At 53.8% G+C, this 21,785-nt stretch overlaps 2 protein-coding genes across 8 annotated transcripts; both read right to left on the bottom strand.

Moving 5' to 3' along the window:
• Positions 1-1,318: 1,318 nt before the first annotated feature.
• On the bottom strand, positions 1,319-5,278 carry CD7 (CD7 molecule). 2 transcript variants are annotated; one of them, XM_027519073.1, is made up of 4 exons: positions 5,017-5,272; positions 3,667-3,981; positions 3,278-3,411; positions 1,319-2,270 (listed from the first exon to the last, which is right to left on the bottom strand). In XM_027519073.1, the coding sequence occupies exons 1-4, from the start codon at positions 5,066-5,068 to the stop codon at positions 2,163-2,165; spliced, it is 609 nt and encodes a 202-aa protein (XP_027374874.1). In that variant the 5' UTR covers positions 5,069-5,272; the 3' UTR covers positions 1,319-2,162. The 2 variants fall into 2 exon arrangements, with proteins under 2 accessions (XP_027374874.1, XP_027374875.1); XM_027519074.1 differs by having other exon boundaries at positions 2,185-2,270; positions 3,200-3,411; positions 5,017-5,278.
• A 2,860-nt stretch (positions 5,279-8,138) lies between these two features.
• Positions 8,139-19,649, bottom strand: LOC113877828 (secreted and transmembrane protein 1-like). 6 transcript variants are annotated; one of them, XM_027518368.1, is made up of 6 exons: positions 19,449-19,649; positions 10,698-10,851; positions 10,196-10,510; positions 9,586-9,621; positions 9,175-9,335; positions 8,139-8,802 (listed from the first exon to the last, which is right to left on the bottom strand). In XM_027518368.1, the coding sequence occupies exons 2-6, from the start codon at positions 10,783-10,785 to the stop codon at positions 8,788-8,790; spliced, it is 615 nt and encodes a 204-aa protein (XP_027374169.1). In that variant the 5' UTR covers positions 10,786-10,851; positions 19,449-19,649; the 3' UTR covers positions 8,139-8,787. The 6 variants fall into 6 exon arrangements, with proteins under 6 accessions (XP_027374169.1, XP_027374171.1, XP_027374172.1 ...); XM_027518370.1 differs by having other exon boundaries at positions 9,586-9,618; XM_027518366.1 differs by lacking the exon at positions 8,139-8,802 and adding an exon at positions 8,809-8,949.
• Positions 19,650-21,785: the final 2,136 nt, after the last annotated feature.

The raw sequence follows: 21,785 nt of genomic DNA, 5'->3' as shown, positions 1-21,785 counted from the left end.
TTACGTGTATGGAACACGTCCAGCAAGCATGGGGCTCGATGTGGGGCAGGGGGCACATGGAGGAGGGACTCAGCCCTGCCCTCCATAGAAAGGACAGAGAAGCAGACAGTTAAGGGTGATCATGTGAGGGGAGGACGGTGGGCAGCATGACCCCCAGCACAGACCACAAGAAAGGGCAGAGGTTGGAGGGGGCACGACCGCTGGTCACTGGGGTGGAGTCAGGTGGAGAGATGTGTCCGATGACAAGGGCCCCTGGAGGTGGGCTGATGCTGAAGGTGCTGTCTGCTTTTGTCTCAGGAGCTGGGAAGAGGCTAAAGCTACGGTGAGAGCTGAGGGTGGGGGCAGTGGAAAGGGCACTCATTGTGACTGGGAAACCACAGAGTCCAGCTCTTTGTAAATTATTATTATTGTTATTATTTATTTGGCTGTGCCAGGTCTTAGTCGCAGCACTCAGGATCTTTGATCTTCCTTGCAGCATGTGGCATCTTTAGATAGCAGCACGTGGGATGTAGCTCCCTGACCAAGAATTGAACCTGGGCCTCCTACACTGGGGGCATGGAGTCTTAGCCAATGGACCCCCAGGGAAGTCCTGAACCCAGCTCTTGAAGGGAGCATGGGCCCACTCCCCTAATTTACATATGGGAAAACTGAGTCCCAGAGGGGCAGGACTAGCCCAGTGACATGCTGCTGAGTGGTCAGGAGGGGGACCAGAAGTCATCAGGTAACAGGTGAACACTTGCCGCATTTGGCTCAGCGGGGCGGCCTGCCTTTCCTCGGGCCCCTGGGAGACGGGCGTGCTGTGTTCCTTGTCTCTGCCTCCCCATCTGGGTCCCAGCCACAGGTCCTGGTACCCTCCACAAGAGCTGTTGAGATCACATCCCAAGCTGCCCACCCCAAACCCAGTGTGTCTCAGTGAATCCCTGCCCCAGTGACACACACCCCACAGCCAGACAGAACCACCTCTTCTGTTCTTCCATTATTTCATCCGTGTAGACGTAATGGTGCTGCCAGGCATTTAAACAACCACACACTCCCATCTGTACATGTGTGGGGTCACACATATACTCTGCACCAGCTTGTATCCTTATGGCATCTCGCAAAGGTCCTAGCATGATGTTTCGCTCTTCATGGCGTCTTTTTAGCACTTGGTGTGTGTGCGCACCATAATCGGTAGAGCGGTTCTCTTATTTGGACATCTAGGGAGTTTCTCAGTGGCTGGTTTTGTCATTGAAAGCAACACTGACATGGCTATCACTGTAATCTTGTTTCTGTGACCAAAGATCATGTCCCCAAGACTCAATTCCAGCTAAAAGGAGTGTCATTATTTAAAGACATTTTAATCTTTGCAAACCCAGTGGATGAAGGGCTTTCTCATTTCAGTTGGTGGGCAGCATGGTCTACCAGTTCTTGGCTCCAGGTCCGGGAGGATGCAGCTACAGTTCACACCCATGCGGGGTGCATTTGTTTCCCCAAGGTCGGTTCCCCAATTCCCATCACACGGCAACATGAGCGCCCACTGGGAGCAGCCCAGTTAAGAGCCCAGCAGCTCTGCTGAGACTCTCAGATCACTGCTCCCCTTCCTCTGTCCGCAACTCACCCTGTGGTGGAGGCCAGCGAGGCTGGGAGGGCTCTGGTTGATGTGCACCTTCTCAGCCATAACAGGAACTGGAGTGAGTTTGCGTCCCCTGGCCCCTCCCTCCTTCCTGAAAATCTCACACAGAATCCTTTAGGCTGCAGAAATCCTCAGCGATGCCAGAGAAGGTGTCAGGCAAACCTCCCCGCCTCGACTCTGAACTGGCTGAGAAATAGACACTGGAGTTGGAAAGGGGAGAAGAGAAGTCCTTTATTTCTGGCAAGGCTTGACTGGGGTCAGAGTTCAGCTCCCAGCCTCCCAGTTGACCACTACCCCAAGGCAGGTCCATCCTTCAGAGCAGTCTCTTTTACCATGCAAAGGCCAGGGTAGCCGTGGGGCAGAGAAGTTTCCTTTCCAGTGGTTACAAGGTGCCAGGAGCAGCCTCAAGGGTGGGAGGCAGGCAAGCAGGGCTTCCTGGAGGAGGCTGTGGGAGCCTGACTGCTGTGGGGAGCTGCCTGTGTGTTCGTTCTGGGTGGATGGTCGGCCCAGAGCTCTGCTAGACAGAGGGAGGCCTGGGGTCCTGCCGGGCTCACTGGTACTGGTTGGGGATGGACATGGTGTTACAGCGGCTGTGGGACATGTCCTCATAGATCACGAACACTGGGCTCTTATCCTTCGCACAGCAGAGTTTCTGGATCTGAAAGAAAGCCTGCTGTCTCCCACTGCGGCAGCTCGCTCAGGAGCACCCTCTGTCTTCATGGCATTTCCCCTCAGGAAGCTTTTATAATAGATTTGGGGGCCTGCATGAAGCTGTTCCAGGAGGGTCCTCAGCCAGCCCCTCGGTTCTCCAGCGCTGCCTAGGCCTGGGTGATGTGGGCAGAGGCAGGGCCCCAGGGGCAGCGGTGGGGAGGTGGAAGGTAGAATTGACCTTGCACCCTGGCCCTGGACAGGGAAGGGGGCCTGGCTCCCTGGGGATGCAGAGCTGGAGGTGCTGGGCTAATGCGGGGGTGAAAGCTGAAGGACCAGGGGTGAGCTGACCACTCCCTGGCCCCTGTTTCTGTTGGCCCCTCCTTTCCCACCTCCAGCACACAATTGCACGTGGTTTTCACATGCTCACAAGCCTCACTCATGCACGCATGCACACATATGTATATGTGTGCACACTTTCACAGTCACATGCAGCATGCCCATGTTCTCTGAAAGGATCTCTCTGGAACCCTCTGTGAAAAGTATTAGTCACTCAGTCGTGTCCACCTCTTTGCAACCACAGGGACTGTAGCCCACCAGGCTCCACTGTTCAGGTGGATTCTCCAGGCAAGAATACTGGAGTGAGTAGCCATTCCCTTCTCTGGGGGATCTTCCTGATCCAAGGCTCAAACTCGGGTCTGCTGCACTGCAGGCAGATTCTTTACCCTCTGAGCCACCCTGAACCTTGCTAATCCCCCTTAAATAGCTGACCAGGACCTGTGTTCCTGGCACCACGATCATCCCTGCAGGTGGTTCCAGTTCTTGGGCTTCCTCTCACCTTGGGCCTCACCATCCAAACCCTCTAAGCTCCCAGGGCCCCTGACAGAAGGAGTGAGTGGGTGCTGGGGTTTCCCATGAGGCCAGATCCCCGAGGCTTACCCACTTTCCTTCCCGTCATGCTCTCTGAGAGAAGTGGGCTTCTAGGGACACTGGTGACACCTGAGGGTCCATACTGACCTGTGTTCTTATCAGCACACACACTGCTCCCAGTCCCAGCCCGATGAGGAAGAAGCCCACAGCCAGGGCCGTGGGGAGGGCAAAGTGTATCGGCCAAGACTCCTGGCATGTGTTCGCTGCCTGGGGCAGTTGGTCTGGGAAGAAGGAACAGAGAGAGGCATTCGGCAGGTGAGGGAGTCCCTGGGAATCTCTGTGGTTCAGGGCAGGGTGGGTCTTTGGAGTGTGTATGGGGGGTGGGGGGGAATCCAGGAGGCTTTCTAGAGGAGTTGGGCTCATGTTGGAAGGAGTAACTCAAGCAAACTTAGAGGGAAGGTTCCCAGACAGGGGCAGATGGACCCCAGGCTGGCGAGTGGCAGGTGGAGAGGTCCCAGGACTGGCATACTCCCTACCTGTCACCATGACCAAGGTGCCGGGACCAAAGATCTTATCATCCATGATGGCCACACAGGTATAGCCACCGGTGTCAGCCAACTGCAGGTGGTACAAGCTGATGGTCAGGTTGCTTTGCAGCCCTGAGTAGGCAATGCGGCCCTGGAACTGCGGGTCCACGGTGGGCTCCGACCCATCTTCATAGTAAATCACATCGCTGTTGTTCGGCCACGTTTTTTTCAGGTAGATGCCATGCAGGGTCCCCGGGGTGGAGCAGGTGATGTTGACGGAGTCCCCCTCTAAAGCGATCGTTTTGCGGGGGGACTGCCACACCTCTGCAAGGAGGACCTGCCACCATCACCATTGGCCTGGCCAGAAGGGCAGGGACCCATCTCTGTGCAGGGGATGGTGACAGGGCAGTGGTGCCCAGGGACAGTCCACTGTTGACATGTCACCAAGGATGAAGCAAATTTTGGAAGCCTTGGAGCAAGCGACACATGGTGCCAGCACCCTGGGCTGTCCTCAAGTTCCAGGGGGATCCCAGAGGGCCAGGCCACCTGTGACCTCTCCCCACCCTGAGGGTCAGGGGAAGTTGGAGGGGGGGCCTCTTCCTTCCAAAGCACTTAGACCTCCAACCACTCTTCCCGGTTCTACACCTTCTCCCCCTCTTAAATGGCAGTTCCCGCAAGAGCCAGGGGCACTGTCTTCTCTCCCTGTTTCTTTTAACACTAACTGCCTCAGTTTCCCACCATTTCCAGGCACTTGAAGCCAGTGGCTCCATGAGGTGGGCACATCTGACTTGTCCCTGAGACACCCAAAAATTTCCCTCGTCTGCCTAGTGGGGCCCAGCAGGGCCAGCTTCCAGGTGCAAACATAATCCAAACATCGACTTCTCCAGAAACTAAATTTTGCAGCTCTTTTTTGGGGGGAGGGGGCACAAGAATTGTGCCCGCCAATTCCCCATCCCACTTTATGGAACTAAGGGCTCTTGCTCACTGCAGAACTTTGCACAAAAGGCAAGCAGAAGGACGATGTTTTCTCAAGACAAAAACAGCCTTGATGGTTGTAGGAGAAAATTCAGATAAAGAGAAAGAAGAGTTTCAACCACAGAGACTCTGTACCCAGACATCAGCCACATCTCAACACCCATGGTTTTGGGTCCAAGTGTCCAAGGCTGGACTTGACCCCCAGCAGGGACTTCCAGGGCCCGAAGGGAAGGTCTCCCTCAAAGTCACCAGAGATCACCCCCTTCCCTGGAAAGACAGTCTGAGGTGGGGAGGGGAGGGCTGCAACGCGGCTGAGTGGAAGCGCTAAGCCTGCTGCGGGGGGTGTGGTGGGGGATGGGGTAATGGAGAGTCGGGAAGCCTTACCTCCAGCGGCCTGGAGCAAGGGGAACAGCAGGAGCCCCAGGAGCCCAACCATGCTCACTGCAGGAGGAAGAGCAGGGGCCCCTCTCACTGGGCTGTCACGGTTCTTCCTGTCTGTAGCGCCCAACTGCGTGCCACCACCACCTCCCAGGTGCCACGTTCAGGCGCGGTGGGAGCAAGATGGAGCAGGAGGTAGGCAGGGGGGCTGCACACAGTGACGGGCGGTTGAGCCCTCCAGGAAGGCTTGCTGGAGGTGGTACCATGAGCGAGGGGACGTGCTGTAGGCGAGGCTGGGAGGGGCAGCGCTCCTCCCCAACTCTTAAGTCTGAGCACTCACATGTAGATCTGTGATCCTGGCCCTCTGCCCAGGTTGCACACCAGGGAGAGGAGAAAGGAGGGCAAGAATGGGCAGGGGCAGGACCAGGAGAAAGACAAGGGGGTACCCAGGTGGGGATGGGGGTCAGCTTCCAGATATCCTGGTCTTCTGGCTCACTTTCTGCTGGGACCTGATTTATGTCCAGAAACTTGGAGTATCAAGTCAGTCACCACTGCAGCCTGGGGGCTGGGTGTGGTCATAGGGAAAGACCCGGGGCATGTGCCCAGGTTGTGGCTGCCCGAGTGGCTCACGATTCTCTTTCCTGTGGGTGCAAGGGCTGGACACCGCTCAGCTGGGCTACCATCCAGTATGTTGGTGCACCAGGGTCCTGGTGAGCAGCCCTCAGGGCAGAGGGAGACCCATGCCTGGACCCTGACCCCGAGGGCTTGGAGGTCCTTGAAGAGGAGACAGACTCTGGGCAACCAGGAAGAGGAAGACGTTTCTCTGTTCTGGCAGCCTTGGCTAGAGGGCCAAGTTTCCAGTGTTGGCCCAAAGCCACATGTGCGTGTGCCGGGTGTGTGCACGTGGCTCACACATGGCCAGACAGTCCTAAGAGATTTCCTCCCTGGAGACCCCCTCCTCTGACTGGACGCTCCTGTGCTGATGGTTCGGGGTCCTGGGTGGGGTCTAGGGTGGGAGCAGATTAGGTTTGCTGGGTGACCGCCCCTAGCAGGGGCTGTCCACCTATCTACAGACACTTCTTGCGTGAGGGGGTATCTATTTCAGGGGCAGAATCTTGCCAAAGGCCCAGAGGATCCTAGCAAAATTGTTGCCAGGAAGCAATAAAAGCGTCTGAGTTGTCAAACACACCCCATTCCAACCTCGTCCTGCCTTTGTTCATCACCAGCACTCTCTGGGCGCCCGTGTGTGCCAGCGCCAGTGCCAAGGGCAGAGGGTGAGATGAACGAGAGGCCCGTGGCCTGGAGACGACTCCAGGGAAGGACGAGCAGACCTGCGGCAGGACACACAGCACCTGCTGGGAGAGGGGTGCCGAACCTCAGGGGCCACAGGAGTAAAGGACTGAGGAGGTGAAAGAGAGTCAGGTTGCATATCTGGGAACAGGGTTCCAAGCAGAGGCATCAGCACACACATGGTCCCCAGGGCCAGAGAATGCCTGGGGTTTCTGAGTGCCTGCAGGAGGGCCAGTGTGGCTGAGGACGAGCAAGGGGGGTCTGGGGGGAAGGGTTTCTAGGACACTGCAAGGACTCAGGGCTAAACTTCCTTTAGAGAAATCCTTGAATGTACAGATAAGCAACAAGTCGAAAATTAAAATTAGTCAAAGACCCAGACACAGTATTTCTTTCTAGGCTTCCTGCCTTGGGTGTGCAGGGGCTGAATGACTTAATGTGAGCCCGTCCCACCGTAATAGCAATATTAAAATGACCTTTGAACGACTTTCAAAGCATCAACACCTTTGGTTTGCCTTAGGCAAAATGGAACAGATTTCCTTGGCCCCCAAAGCATGGCGGTCCCGCGTGCCGTGCCCACTGTGTCTGAGGGGCCTGGCCCAGGGGGTGGAACAAACCCAGCATTTCTGGCACGAACCTTTCTTTAACCTGGGAGATGCAAATACGGTCAGTTCTAGACCTGGAGTCTGGGTGCCAGCGAAGCTGTTCTGGGATCGTTACCCTCCTGTGAGGAGAGTCGCCAGGCACCGTGCCTTGATCCAATCTGAGATTCTTCAAGATGAGTGAGGACTCCCAGATATCTGGCCTTCTGCATGTATTTGTTTTTTTTAATACTTATTTATTTGGCTGTGTCGGGTCTCATGGGCTCTCTAGTTGTGGCATGTAGGCTTAGCTGCCCCACAGCACTTGGGATCTTAATTCCCTCACCAGAGATTGAACCCATGTCCCCTGCGTTGCAAGGCGAATTCTTAACCACTGGACCACCAGGGAAGCCCTCGTTGGGACTTTTTAGCTTGTAAGACTCACAGCAGCTTCTTTCAGATTTTTATTTTCTTCACTTAAAGATGTATTTCTCAGCTCATTCAATGATTTGCTAGTCAGTTTAGTGTATTCATCTTGAAGATTAGCAATGTGGATGATTGCTTTGCAAAGTGCTGAATGTAGTACTTCTAGAAAAACCTTTTATCACTTTATATGTATCTTTTAAGAATACAGTCAATGAACCACCAAACCAGCTCTATCTTTTTACTCATTTATTTATTTTAATTGGAGGCTAATAACTTTACAATATTGTATTGGTTTTGTCATACATCAACATGAATCCGCCACGGGTGTACACGTGTTCCCCATCCTGAACCCCCCTCCCACCTCCCTCCCCATACCATCCCTCTGGGTCATCCCAGCAGCTCTATCTTTAAAGGAACTTCTCTATGCTGAAAAGAAAAGGCCACAACGAGAAACAAGAAAAGGATGAAATGGGAGGGCTCATCGGTAAAAGCAAACATACAGTAAAAGCAGGAAATCATCCACACACACACACATGATATCAAAACCAGTAATCATGAAAGGAGGAGAGTACGCATGCAGGATATTTGAAATGCATTGGAAAGGAAGAGATCAGCAACTTAAAGCAATCATGCACGTGTATGTAGACTGCTGTATCAGAGTCTCATGGTTATGGCAAACCAAAAATCTATTAATATCATAGATATACACACACAAAAGAAAAAGGAATTCAAGCACAGGACTAAAGATAGTCATCCAATCATAAGAGAACAAAAGAGAAAAGGAAGAAAAAAAGACCTACCGCCACCCACCACCCCCCCAAAAAATGGATACACTCACAGGAATTATACAATTTTTTTTGTAAAGGCATCTGGCATATACAGTTTGGGGTACTGTTTGATATACATTTGTGAACAGGAAGGGGCAGCATGTGGGGCAGGTGACAGAGAGGTCTGGGGGAGACCAGGGAGGTTGGACACAGATTCCACCAGCAGCCACCTGTCCGGCCTCCCATCCAGAGGGACTGCTCTACCCTGTGGCGGTGGTGGAGGAGGCTTCATGCATCATCTCAGGCCACTGATATCCTCATTTTGGTTCCACAGGTGCTTCCTGGAAGGTCCCTCAAACTGGTTCTTATTCATGGTCCAAAGAAAAGAGGGTCCAAGAGGGTCTTATTCATGGTCCAAAGACATGATTGGCCGAGGACCCCATACTGGGGCATCTCCCAGGTGACTGCAGCGTGGCACTCCTGCCCAGAGGAGGAGCCCAGGCATGGGTTGGGTGGAGGAGGGGGGAGGGTCCTGTTAGGTCAAGTGCTTTGGAACTTGAGATTTTTGTACTTTGGACCCCAGGACCTACTAAGGACCCCTCCTTGGCATGTGTGTTAGGGAGAGGCCAGGATGTTGCCAAGCTTCCTAGTTCTTGGCCTGGTCGTGCCCACAGCGATTCCGCTCTGCGTAGTGCGGTGCGCTGGGTACTCCGGGCTCAGAGCCCCCTTACCTGGGGAGAGAGGAGGGAGGGAGGGAGATGAAAGCCACGTGCAGACACCCTTCTGTCTGCAGGTGCATCTGCAGACACATCCACCGCCCACACATCTTAGGTCTCGTGGAAGGAGAAGGAAGTCTGCATGCCATCGTCCAGGGGGTCCTAGGGACGGTGTGGAATCAGTGGCCTGTCTGCGGTGGGGCATCTGTGTTCTGGGACTGGGACTGCATTTGCTGGCTGGGGTCCTCCGGAGAAGGGGCACTGCTCACTCTCTCTCACTAGTCTTGGTGGGTACATGGACATGGGGCAGAGTGTTTATGCCAGGTCTGAGATGACCCCATGCGAGATCCCCTCCCCAGCCCACTGACCAGGCACAGTGGCCCATACCTGCTGGAGCCTGGAGAGTGGGTAACCACGCCTTCGTTGCCAGGCCAGCGCGCAGATCAGCAGGATGGAGAGGACGACCAGGGCGAGGATGGGGAAGACCACGTGGTTCTGGCTCTTGTCCTCGGGATCAGTCTGGAGACTGCGCAGCGTTATGCACGGGCCTGCGGGGTGGGGCCAGGCCCTGCCTCCTTTGTTCAATTGTGCAGGAGCCCCCACCACCTTGGGGGCACCCTCAAGGGGGACATCGCTTGTGGTTGGGAAGCCCATGGGTGGGAGAGTGGCAGGGGGATGGGTGCATGGGATGGGCAGGGCTCCAGGCACAGAGGGTGAGGGTGTCTGTGGAGGGAAGACCCGAGGGGGCTTTCTGGGGGCTCCCCTCCTGTAGCCCAGGATGAAGATAGGAACACCTACCTGTGGGAGGTGTGAGAGGCAGGTAATGCGAGTCTGCCAAAGAGACACAGGGCAGGTTGGTGGGGGCCTGCCCAGGGCCTGCCCTGAAGCAGCCCCTCCACCCCAGGTGTCAGATGAGCCCTGGATACAGGAGTTCATAAAGGCCTCACTGTGTCCCCCGCCCAGGGCCCGGCTAGGCTGAGGGGTGCCTACTCAGCCCCTCCCACTGTTCCTGGTCCGGGGCAAAGCTGGACCCCTGCTTCCTGTCCCCAGCGCTCAGGGTGACTCTGACTGCGTATGAACAGGCGAGGGTGGGGAGGGAGCGACGGTGACTTGGGGAGTTTGCAGCACAGCAAGGGGTGGGGGTGGGGGGATAGGCGGTGTTTAGGGAGGGAGGTTCCAGCTCCCTGAGCACACGGGGACAGTGAGCAGGCACACGTGCTGGGGCTGCCGTGAGAAGCTCAGAGAGAGCACAGCCGTGGGTGGGGCAGGGTAGAAGTCCTCTTCAGGCCTCATCTCCGTGGCTCTGGGCACCTCAGGTGGGCAGGAGTCACTCCTCCCAAATTGTTCCCCCGCCCCAGCCAAACAGAGCAGTTCTTGGGGTCAAACCCCCGCTCTCTGCTCCGCTGACCTGAGACGTTCAGGGTGGTGCTTTCGACATTTCTCTGGCGCCCCTGTAGACTCCACTTGTACTGCCCTGCCTGGATGTCCTGGGCTTCTTCAATCACCAGATGGGCCTCACCCTCCCAAATCCGGAGCTGCCATCCATCCTGGCAGAAGTCTCCTGGGGGCTTTACACTGAAGATGAGCTTCCAGGGTGCTGTGTGGTTCGCTTTCAAGGAGATGTTGATGTGGGAGAAGGCATTGGAGATGCGGCAGCTCATCGTGGCTGGCTTGCCCCTCGGCACAGAAACCACACCCCTGGTGCAGTTGGGGTTGTCCCAGGCTGTGTGCGGGGAAAGTCACACGTGTGGGTCATGGCTGGACCTCAGGACATCCACTGACTGCCCTTCCTGGGGTCACTGGCACTACCTGGAGCCTGGGCCCTTCCTGGCCTGATCTAGGTCTCTCCTCCCACACCCATCTTGCCCCTGCTGGGGTCCCCCTGGCAGAGTTGGGACCATGCGACTTACTTCCACTCTGAGCACTCCTGAAGGCGGCCAACAACAAGAGGACCCAGAATATCCGGGGAGCGAGGAGAGTGGATGCTGACATTAGCATGGCCAGCAGGACGTGGATGAGTTTTAAGGGGTCCCTCGTCCTCCTTACTGGTTTTGGGGACACTCCCTGAAGGAAGGAAAGCTGATGAGTCAGAGTTCCCTTAGGCTCCTTGGGAAGCCAGTGAGAGGGGCTGCACCCTGGCCAGGGTGGGTGAGGGTCCCCAAGCTCCTCCCTGACCCAACTGTGTCATGACCCTTCTCGACACCTTTATAATGTCTGCAGTGGGACCACTGTCAGACAGATGAGAAACACAGATGAGACAGGAAACAAGTCCCTGGGACACAAGTCCATTTATATTGCTGGGTTTATCTTGAATTTTATATAAAACATGCAAAACTCCCTGAGCATGTGTCCTGTAGAGAAGGTCATGACACACAGAATCTCGTGTGGCCACTTGAACCTGACACCAGCCTAAGACCACCTTGGATGCTCCCTGTCCCTCTTGGCTCTTGCATTCTGAGGATTGGCATTTGGGGACATTTGGTCCACTCTCCAGATTTGCTTTTATCAACAAAAAGAGTCTTCCTGTGCTACCCGTGAGTTACAGTCTGGAAAGCTGAACTTTCACTTCCTCTGAAACAAATGCTCATCTCAGGCTTTGACATCCAGTAAAACTGACATTTGCGCTTCCCAAACGGCACAGTGGTAAAGAATCTGCCTGCCGATGCAGGAGACACAAGAGATGAGGGTTCAATCCCTGGATCAGGGAGATCCTCTGGAGTAGGAAATGGCAACCAACTCCAGTAGCCTTTCCTGGCAAATTCCATGGACAGACTCAGACATGACTGAGCAACTAACACTTTCACTTTTCATAATGACATGTAGCTACCATTAGGTACTATACAGAGGATGAGATGGTTAGATAGTATCACCAACTCTATGGACATGAATTTGAGCAAACTCAGGAGATAGTGGAGGACAGAGGAGCCTGGCGGGTTACAATCCATGGAGTTACAAAGAATGGGATGTGACTTAGTGACTGAACAACAACAAAAAGTTGCTTCACTGCCCGAAAAATCCTCTGTTTTCCATCCATTCATCCATCCTTCCCCCAACTCCTGATAACCATTGATCTTTTTACCATGTCAGGAGTTTTGCCTTTTCCAGAATGCCATGGGCTTCGTACCCTTTGGTTTTGAATTCCGTGTCTCTGATTTTCCTTTTCCACTTTGCTGGGTACTGGGCAGAAGGGCCAGGAGCAAAGGAAAGTGTGGATGTAATTGCTTCCAGGAGCTGAGGGCCATTGGTGACCAGCCCCAGTCCTGACTCCAGGAGATTCTGGGTCAAACAAGGAGAATGACATGGCGAGGGACAGTCTCAGCCCCCAGACCCCTGTGACCGGTGCTCCTGTCTCTGGCTTCCCTTGATGTTCTAAACTTGCTTCTATTCCTAATTTACTGTCAGAAGGACAGCCTTCTTTTCTCACATAAGTACAACATTTGTACTTGAGGAAGAAAGACGTCACCTGAGAGACACGTGTTCTGTGCACACACATGTATGTGATTTTACATACGTGGAATCAGGTTAAACAGCCCACTACTGTCTCTCTCTTCTCGCCCTCTGTACTGTATGTACAAGGGTGAATGTTGCTCTTTAGTCGCTGAGCCATTTCTGACTCTTTGCAACCCTATGTACTGTAGCCGACCAGGCTCTTCTGTCCATGGGATTTCACTTGCAAGAATATTGGAGTAAGTTGCCATTTCCTTCTCTAGGGGATCTTCCCGACTCAGGGATCAAACTCGCATCTCCTGCATTGGCAGGCACTTTCTTTACCACTGATCCATCAGGGAAGGGTGAAAGGTGGCCGCAAAACACATGTCCACCCAGAATCTGTGAAGGTGATCTTACTTGGAAATAGAGCCTTTGTAGCCATAAAGAGGAGGTCGTATTAGGGCAGCGTGGACCCAATCTAATGTGACTGGCTTTCTTGTAAGAAGAGAGAAATTTGTAAGAAAGAGACACAGGGAGAGGCCAGGAGCTGACAGAGGCACAGACTGGAGGGATGTGGCCACAAGCCAAGGGACGCCAGAACCACCAGAAGCTGGAAGAGACAAGGAAGGATATTTCCCTGCAGCCATGCTGATACCTTGATTTTGGACTTCCGGCCTCCAAACTGGAAGAGGGCAAACTTTGCTTCTTTTGATTCCTTGTTTGTGGTTCTTGGTCACGGCTGCCCCAGGACACTCATACTGGCCCCTCCCTCTTTCCCCAGACCTCAGCTTTCCCCTCATTGGAATAATCATGCACAAACCACAGACACTGGAGGGAGTGTTCTGGGGTCACGTTCTGTCCACTTCTCTGTGTCTGGTTCTCACTTTGTAGTGTGCTGCTGGTGAGGTCTGCCTCCCCCGATCCTGAAAGCTTGACTTCAGTGGCTGCAAGGATTCCCTTTGTCTTAGCTTGTGAGCTGCCCTGTCCCCTTGGCTTCTAGCTCCGCCTCTTCCTGGTGACACCTGGTGCTGTGGAGGGCTGACCAGCTCACCCTGTTTCTGGCCCTTCAGATTTCCTCATTGTCACTGCCTTTGCAAATCCTTTGCTCCTCTTCCTGGGAGTGTCTGTCTTCTCCTTACAGCTTTATAAGACTTTAACCCCTTAAAGAAACAAACTGCCTTCCAGGGTAAGTACATTTCCATCATCATTTCTCCCCAGATCGTCTTTGGAATAAGGACTCCACGTGTTTATGTCGTCCTGTCTGTCTTTTCCTTCAAAGCTCCAGGGTTTTGTTTTAAAGTAGTTTTTGTTTGTTTGTGTACAGTATCCTTTTTAAAAGGCTTCCCCGATGGTGGAATATCCATCACCGTCAAATTTTGTCTATTTTTATGCTCAAATCTTGAATATTCCTCAAGGTCTGTTTGCAAGTGGCATGTCACAGGTCTAATGTTGCTCCTTTCCAGGAGGACAAGTGGTGCCTGAGGCACTGAAGAGTGAAGCACCCTGTCGCCCTGGCCAAGGCACCCCCACCACGTGGGGCCATTCAGGCCCTGCCAGCCGCAGGGTACAGGCCACTATGCTGTCCATCATGCGTTTTCACCCCGGGAAGGCAGGTTCTCTCTATGGCTGTTTATCTTTCCTTGGACATTAGTTTCTCACAAGAACATTAACACGGTTTTAATTATTTTTTTTTAGAACCAAGAATTTGGTGATTGAGTGAAGAGAGACAGCTGCCCTGATCCTGCCCCAGCCTGCTCAGCATAATGCAAGAGAGGCTGAGATTTCACATGTAGACACAACCCAGTAGCTGCCTTTCAGCAATTGCCAGGATGGGGCATAAATAGCTCAACACTATTACTTACTGCTGAGAACCTCATGTGATGGAATGTTCTAGAAAGACGTGTTGCAACTTCCTGTGCTGGGGCTTTTCCTGGCACCTTAGATAAGATCTGCTCAATTCTTTTCCTGAGTATTTTTTATAAAATAACTTTTCTTAAATTGGAAGGTTCTCATACACAGAATGGTGCCCAGTGACCCATCGGGCCCGAAGGCATCCTTGCTGGTGTTCGACAGTGACTCTTGGCCTCCTAGCCAGAGCCCTCAGGGCTGCCTGAAGGGAGACCCTTGCCCAGGGATGTCCTCCCCTGAGCCTGCCTGAGCAGGCAGGAGATTGATCTTGTGTGCTCATCTCTGGCCACTGACCCGTCCTGGAGGAAGCCTTGGGCAGGACCCCCAGCCTTTCCAGTCTCCTCAAGATCTCCCCTCGGATCCCAGCCACTCTGCTGCTTCCACTGACCTCAGAACAGCCTTTGCCCCCCTGTTCCCCATTGAACGTGGGCCTGTGTGTCCTATCGATGGGGAGGCAGGCCAAGTCTCCCCAGGCTGAAAATACATTCCCAGGTCCCATGCCCACTGGCCCCAAGGCTGGAGCAGGCAGGTGTCCTCAGGGTCACATGGAGGGCTAACCCCCCAGGGACCCAAAGGAAGAATGCCACCTAAGCCTGTGCTCTGAGAGCAGTGATCCCTCACGTGTGACAGGGGGAGCCTCCTGCTGGTGACCTGGCATCATCACCAAATGCCCAGTGCGACCAGGAGACTTAGTGGGAAGGGCAGCTGTGGTCTCTCTGGGAGGGAGACAGCCAGGGGTCTATAGTATCCAGAAGGAATCTCACCCCCTCAAAACCTTTCCTCATCACGTTTTCCTGACCATTGTCCAGCTTTCATCCTTCCCATAAATTTAGGAGTTGTGTTTCAAGTTCCTAGTACACTTTCTGGGATGCTGAGTGAAAAGTGAAAGTGAAAATCACTCAGTCCTGTTTGACTGTTTGTGACCCCATGGACTGTAGTCTGCCAGGGTCCTCTGTCCATGGGATTTTCCAGGCAAGAATACTGGAGTAGGTTGCCCTTCCCTTCTCCAGGGGATTTTCCCAACCCAGAGATTGAACCTGAGTCTCCCGCCTTGGAGGCAGATCCTCTGAGCCACCAGGACGTTGATTGAAAGTAAATGAATGAGTGGGTTCATTCACAGTCCTGAACCACGCAGGGTCTCACTCCATGTGGAGCCAGGACAAGCTAGCCTGGAGAAGCCACCCCCTCTTCAGAAGTTTCCAGGATCCTACTCCCACTCCCTGGGAGAGCACCCTGTCCCTGCACACAGCACACACACACACACAGACAGACACACACACAGACAGACAGACAGACACACACACACACATAGACACACACACACAGACACACACAGACACACACACAGACACACAGACACACACACACACACACCGACACACACACAGACACACAGACAGACACACACACACAGACACACACACACACAGACACACACACACACAGACCCACACACACAGACACACACACAGAGACACACACACAGACACACCGACAGACAGACAGACACACACACACACAAACACACACACACAGACACACACACAGATGCACACACAAACACACACACACAGACACACACACAGATGCACACACAAACACACACACAGAGACACACACAGATGCACACACAGACACCCAGACACACACACAGACACACACACACAGAAACACACACACAGACACACCGACAGACACACACACCGACAGACACACACACACACACAAACACACACACAGACACACACACAGATGCACACACAAACACACACACAGAGACACACACAGATGCACACACAGACACCCAGACACACACACACACACACACACACAGTGCTGGGGGAGGGCCCCTAGGGCCCTCACATGCTCTGCCTACAATAGGTGCTCAGTCCCTGCAGACCTGCTCAGAATTCCCTGCAGGGCCGATGCCACACGAAGGGTGCGGTCAGTCCCCTCCAGTGAGCTCTGGGCAGGGGCCCGGCAGAGCTGAATGAGTCGAAGGTGAACCTTGGTCTGCACCTGGACCAGGTGACATGGAGAGGGGTGACCTCAGCAAAACGGTGTTTTTGCAACACACGCTGACCTGTCCGACTGGACTCTGGGAGGGGGCGTGTGTGTTGACAAGTAAAAGGAAAGCAAAAGGGACGAAGCAGGCTGAAGTCCAGAGGTCGGGTGAGAGGGCGGATGGTGTCTTCCAGCGGCGAGGGCGAGGCCCCCTGGGAAAGGTGTGTGGGGTCCCTTGAGCCTACGTCAGGCTCACCAAACCACCCTCTGCTCTCAATATCTCATATTTTGTCTACCTGCCAGGGAAACACCCTAGAGAGCCTGTCTTGCCAGCCTCCCCACCCTAACCTCTGTGGTTTTCACAACACTATCCCTATGTCCTAAAAATTAGTTCTTCCCTGGTAGCTCAACTGGTAAAGAATTTGCCTTTAATGCAGGAGACCCCGGTTCGATTCCTGGATTGGGAAGATCCCCTGGAGAAGGGATAGGCTACCCATTCCAGTATTGGTGGGCTCCTCTGGTGGCTCAGATGGTAAAGAATCTGCCTGCAATGCAGGAGACGTGGGTTTGACCCCTGGGTTGGAATGATCCCTTGGAGGAGGGCATGGCAACCCACTTCAGTATTCTTGCCTGGAGAATCCCATGGATGCCGGAGCCTGGTGGGCTACAGTCCATGGGGTCACAAAGAGTCAGACATGACAGAGCAACTAACACTTTCACTTTTCACATACCCCTATGTCCTAAAAATTATTTAACATTGACTCATTTTTAAACATTAGTATCTGTTTTAGCTTCACCTTAAATACCCATTTGTGTTATTTATTTAGATGTGTTATTTATAGGTATGTTCTCACAGATAATGAAAAGACCAGAAGACTCTGAAAGCAGGAAGTGTCACTGACTTTCTACCACCACTTGGAGTCCTCCTGAGGGAGTATGGCCTCTGCACAGGTGAGCCCTGGCCATCTTCTGTCATGTTGTCCAAGGTTGCTGAAGGTGTGGGCTCCCAGACGGGCACTGGCTGGGACTCCCTGCCGCTCTTCCACTGCCCCCAAAACTCCAGTCTTCCCTGAGCCTTCCCTAGGCCATGGTGGGGCTCTGCCCTCACACACACGAGCCTCTCAGTTCAACTTCATGTGCTCCCTGAGGTTCTCCTCACTGGGAAAGCCCCTGGAGGGTTCCAGAATCTGGACAAGGAAATGCCAGGGTCCCTTCCCACCAGGCTCTGCTCCCAAACTCCAACCACCATGGGCCTGGCTCCTCATCGTCAGACGATACAGCCTAGGAGCTGGGAAAAACTCCAGGTTGAGGCAGATCCTGGAAACCATCGACCAGTCTCAATTAAACCAAATCTGTACAATGGAGATACAGACTTTTCCACCTTATAGAGTTCAGAAGGGGTGTCTGCAAAGAGCTGGACTGGGGATGGAGGAGCTGGACTGGGGGTGGGAGGAGCTGGACTGGGGATGGAGGAGCTGGACTGGGGGTGGGAGGAGCTCCCCGTGTCCTCAGGCACCTTTGCCGCCCTTATCAGTCTGGGGTTCCACTGTTGACTTATTTTTAATATAGTATAATATACTATAGTATATATAGTACATTGTAGTATAGTATACTATACTATACTATAATATAGTATATTTTATGTAATATTTGCCACATATTTACATTTCAAAGTGATTCGTTATCTGAAATTCAGATGGGTTTTTAAGTCTGGCATTTCCACTCCTCTGCCTGAGTCCCTCCTCTTGTCTCTGATGCTGCAAAGGACAGGAAAATGGGAGAGAGAGAGGCCAGGGCACAACAGGGGAAGAGCGGGGTGAGAAGGCAGAGGGTGGGGGGTGCTACAGGAAGACTGCATGATGGGGCAAGAGCTGGAGGGGCCCTGAGGTTTCTGGAGTTGGGAAAAGTGAGGCAACAATTCATCATTCTCTCAGATCACTGTCACAGCTGCTGGTATCTCCATGTATTAAGCTGGGGCACACAGCTGGGATTTGTGCTGTCACTGCGGACCTGATCACATTTGGGAGTCAGTGGAACACCTTGGAAAGTGCATGCCGTTGCCAGCACTTTGTCCTGCCACAGGACCTTGGGGAAACTGAGGCAGCAGGTATGTGGCTCGAGGCTATTCAGGTGACCAGGGGCACAGGGGTTCTCGGTCAGCAGGGATCTCCATTCCTGCAGCACCTAGGAGAAGCTGGACCAGGTTTCCCACGCAAAGGCTCAGTGGTAACGTGTATGTACCTGGATATTTACATGAGAGGGGTGAGCACCCTGCTGTCCAGGCAGGCCTTTGACCAACAGTGTGGAGGGAGGCGACCAACCACCTTCAGGAGACACTGAAACGGAGCCCCAACCCTGGTTCAGAGGGAAGGGATGCCCCAGTCCAGGGAGCCTTTGCTGTGTCCTGTCCCTGCTGCTATGGCCAGGAGAGATCCCTACTGGGCAGTAATAAGTTCCTTCAGGCCTGGGGGCTGAGTCTGTAAACCCTTTCTGGCTCACAGCCTCAGTGCAGGCCAGCCCATCAGCTGAGCTACTTCTCACTCTCTTTCACAAGGCACTTCCTCTGAGAATCCTCCCCCTCCTTGCATCTGCTGGTTGCACTCTCTGGGGGGTGGAGTGGGGAGAGGGGAGGGGTGGTCTGTACCTTCCCACCACCTTCATTATTTAGTCCCAGGGGATGAGGGCCTCCCAGGGTCTCTGGCTTCTCAGGCACTGGGAGTGGAAAGTGGCTTTCAAATGGCAGATCATTCACCAGTAGTGGGTGGTGAATTGAATTTTGAGATTGCTGCTGCAGCTTAACCAAAAATGAAAGGAGAGCGTAGAAAGAGTCAGTGGAGTGCCCCTCTCCCCCGACCTTAGGGGAAGTCTCAGAGGTTTCGTTCTGTTTTAATGAGTGCTTGTGAGTGAATGAGCTGAGTGTGCATGTGTGCCCCTTGTGAGTGCACACAAGTGTGTATGTGCATGAAAGTGAGCGTGTGAGCAAGTATGAGAGCCACAGTGTTGGCTTGGATGTGAAAGTGTTCCGTCCCAGATGTGGTCCGGGACAGCAGGGGCTCTGTGCGGATGTGTGGACGTCTAGGAGCTCGAGATGCCAACTCTCCGTCCTTCCACAGAGGGGCAGAGCCAAGCCTGGGGCCGCGCTGCAGAGACGCAGTTCCCCACCAGGACTGCGAAGTCTTTGTCTTTTTCACTCCCTCAGCGGAGGCGCAGAGCGCAGAGCCTGAGAGCTCAGCGCCCCGTCTCCATCAACCCAGCCCCCATTTGAGTACGCTGAGTGGTCGGACACCAGGAGCCCCGGCCACCGCCCCTCAAGCTCTCACCTGCGCCCGGGTACCCCGCCTCCTCCACGCCTGCGTCTTCTGCACTCTGCCTGCCCAGCCGGTCCGCAGCTTCAGCCTGTCTGTGCGCTGGTTTGCGCGGCTGGACTAAACCCGAAAGATTCCAGGGCGGAGCCAAGCAAGGAGGAGGCGGGAGGAGGATTCAGAATCCATGCACGTGAGGTCTGACACCCACGTCCAACATTCAGGAAGGAAACATCAAGTTATGGGAAGTCACTCAAGTTTCAGGAACTGCCCTGAGTTCAGGGGAAAAGATGAGTTTCTTGATAGTGAATTTCTTATTACGTTTTTATTAAACGCAGGGCATTAGATGATCATTCTAAAGAAAACGGTAGGTGGCAGTTTTCCAGGAGACCAAGTTCCTGGAGTTCTCCACTTTCAAGTTCCGTCTGAACAGATCCTCCTTTGGGGAGCTGGGTGTGTTCACCCCCCTGCGTGGATCTGGGGACCTGCTAGTCCCCTGCTGTGTACATCACCCCCACACACAGACACTGGGCCGAGCCCTGCCCATTGAGAATCCTCAGAGCCTGATTCCATCTTTCAGAAATGCAAGTTGGGTCCACCTAGATAGAAGTCATGCTGGGGACACAGGCAGGGATAAGGAATGAGAGTGAGTAGGAGCAAGTGGTAAAGAGTTTAAACTATAAATTGTCCTTCATTAGCCCTTGAGCAGAAGGAGCCCCTCTTCCCGGCTCCCTCCCCACGGAGGGTCCTAGCAGGCTGGGTATAGAGACACTCTGTGGCCAAAACAGGTGTCCCTGGGGCATACCCGAGTGCCCTCATTCCCAGAGGGTGGAGTCCAATAGGTGCTGACCTCAGAGAAGTGCTGGAAGCCAGGAGTTTCCTTGCAGGGATGTGTACGTCTCTCATGTAGAAAAGGTTTCGGTGCTTATAAAAATCACTAAGATAGAAGTCTCTCTTTGAGACTCTGAAAGTGGGGAATAAGGGCAATGTGTGAGAGTCACGAGAGTGGGGAAGGACAGAGGTATTTGAATCATTCTTTGTTCGACTCCAGGCTCTGTTTTTTTCAAATTGCTGGGGGCAAGCGGCTGCTGTTGATTTGAACCCGGAGTCCTTGGTCCACGTCCAGCCTCACTAGCTTCCGGGCTCTCACCAGCAGTGCCCAGATTTCCTGCAGACCAGGAGGAAGGCTGCTGTCATCATCCCGCTGCCTAGCCTGCCTGCGTACACCCTCCCAGCTCCATCTTCCTCGTGTCAGAGGGCCAGGTGCAGCCTCAGCTGTGGGCAGCATGTATCCTGGGAGCTCACACCTGGGCAGCGGAGTCATGAGCCAAGGGTGACCAGAGACAAAGGGGCATGTGCAGGGCTGGGCCTGGCTCTGTCCCCGCACCCCCGAGGAGAGAGCCTGGGAGAGAGAGACCCAGCAGGGATGCTGTGGCAGGGGTTGGGAGCAGGAGAAAGAGTTTTTCTCTGTTCAGTGTAGGACATCCGTCCTCAGACCTGCACTTCCAATAAAGCCCCCTGGAAGGCAGGAGTGGGGTGGGGGCAGTGAGTCTGAAGGTCCTTCCATGGGGGAGCAGAAGCCTCGAAGGTGTATGGAGAAGGGCGACCCCACAGTTATTGATAGTTTGGAGGTGGGGTGAGGAAGCCCAGAGGTCCGCAGTGCCAACTGAGTGCCCTGTGGACTGTCCCCTTCCAATAGAACCTATAGTGACCTGCTGGCAGGGTGTAGAGCGGAGTAAGGGGCAAAGAAGTATTTCTGGGCCACCAGGGGAGAGGCTGTGGACTCAGGCTGGGCAAGTACTCATCAAGTGGGCAGAGAGTTGCTGGTGTGGGTGATGCCCAGCTTTCATGTAAAGAAAGGAAAATGCAGAACCAAGTTCTAGGGGATCCCTGAATTTTGTGGGTGGCAGAGGAAGGGCCTAGACTGGACAGGAAAGAACATTGCAGCTGCCCCACAGGTGGATCCTCTAGATCTTTAAGGAGATCAAGGGCAAGAAGGGCCATTCTCCAGCTGGACTCAGGGCCTGAACGTTGAGCAACAACTTGGTGTCTGGAGCTGAGTTGAACAGGACAAAGTCCTGGCTGTGCCAAAGGAGTAACCTTTGCCTGGTGGATAAATAAACCTCAGAGTCAGTTGTCCTCACAGGAAGGTGCATGAAAGTCGGTGTGAAATTCATCCTCCCCACAAAGAGGCACGAAGGCCTGGGTCGCTGGCCCCATCCGAAGGGCCTCAGATATGATCCAGCCTGGGGACCAAATTGCCACACGTCGTGTTTGATGCTTGCCCACCATTCTCCTCTGTGCTGGAGGGAGGGTCTAGTTCCAAGGCCACCTTCCAAATCAGTCCTTGCTTGC

The sequence above is a fragment of the Bos indicus x Bos taurus genome, chromosome 19 (genome assembly GCF_003369695.1).
Source record: "Bos indicus x Bos taurus breed Angus x Brahman F1 hybrid chromosome 19, Bos_hybrid_MaternalHap_v2.0, whole genome shotgun sequence".
Taxonomy (NCBI): domain Eukaryota; kingdom Metazoa; phylum Chordata; class Mammalia; order Artiodactyla; family Bovidae; genus Bos; species Bos indicus x Bos taurus.
This window is presented reverse-complemented; position numbering and strand designations above follow the sequence as displayed.

Excerpts from the sequence above, each read along its gene's own strand:
- CD7 (XM_027519073.1), bottom strand. The coding sequence starts at position 5,068 with ATGGTTGGGCTCCTGGGGCTCCTGCTGTTCCCCTTGCTCCAGGCCGCT. Across the intron at positions 3,982-5,016 it reads CTTGCTCCAGGCCGCTGGAG|AGGTGTGGCAGTCCCCCCGC; the intron begins GTAAGGCTTCCC and ends TCCTCCTTGCAG. Across the intron at positions 2,271-3,277 it reads GTGTGCTGATAAGAACACAG|ATCCAGAAACTCTGCTGTGC; the intron begins GTCAGTATGGAC and ends GCTTTCTTTCAG.
- LOC113877828 (XM_027518366.1), bottom strand. The coding sequence starts at position 10,785 with ATGCTAATGTCAGCATCCACTCTCCTCGCTCCCCGGATATTCTGGGTC. Across the intron at positions 10,511-10,697 it reads CAGGAGTGCTCAGAGTGGAA|CCTGGGACAACCCCAACTGC; the intron begins GTAAGTCGCATG and ends CCCCGCACACAG. Across the intron at positions 8,950-9,174 it reads CACTCTCCAGGCTCCAGCAG|GACCCCCTGGACGATGGCAT; the intron begins GTATGGGCCACT and ends CACCGTCCCTAG.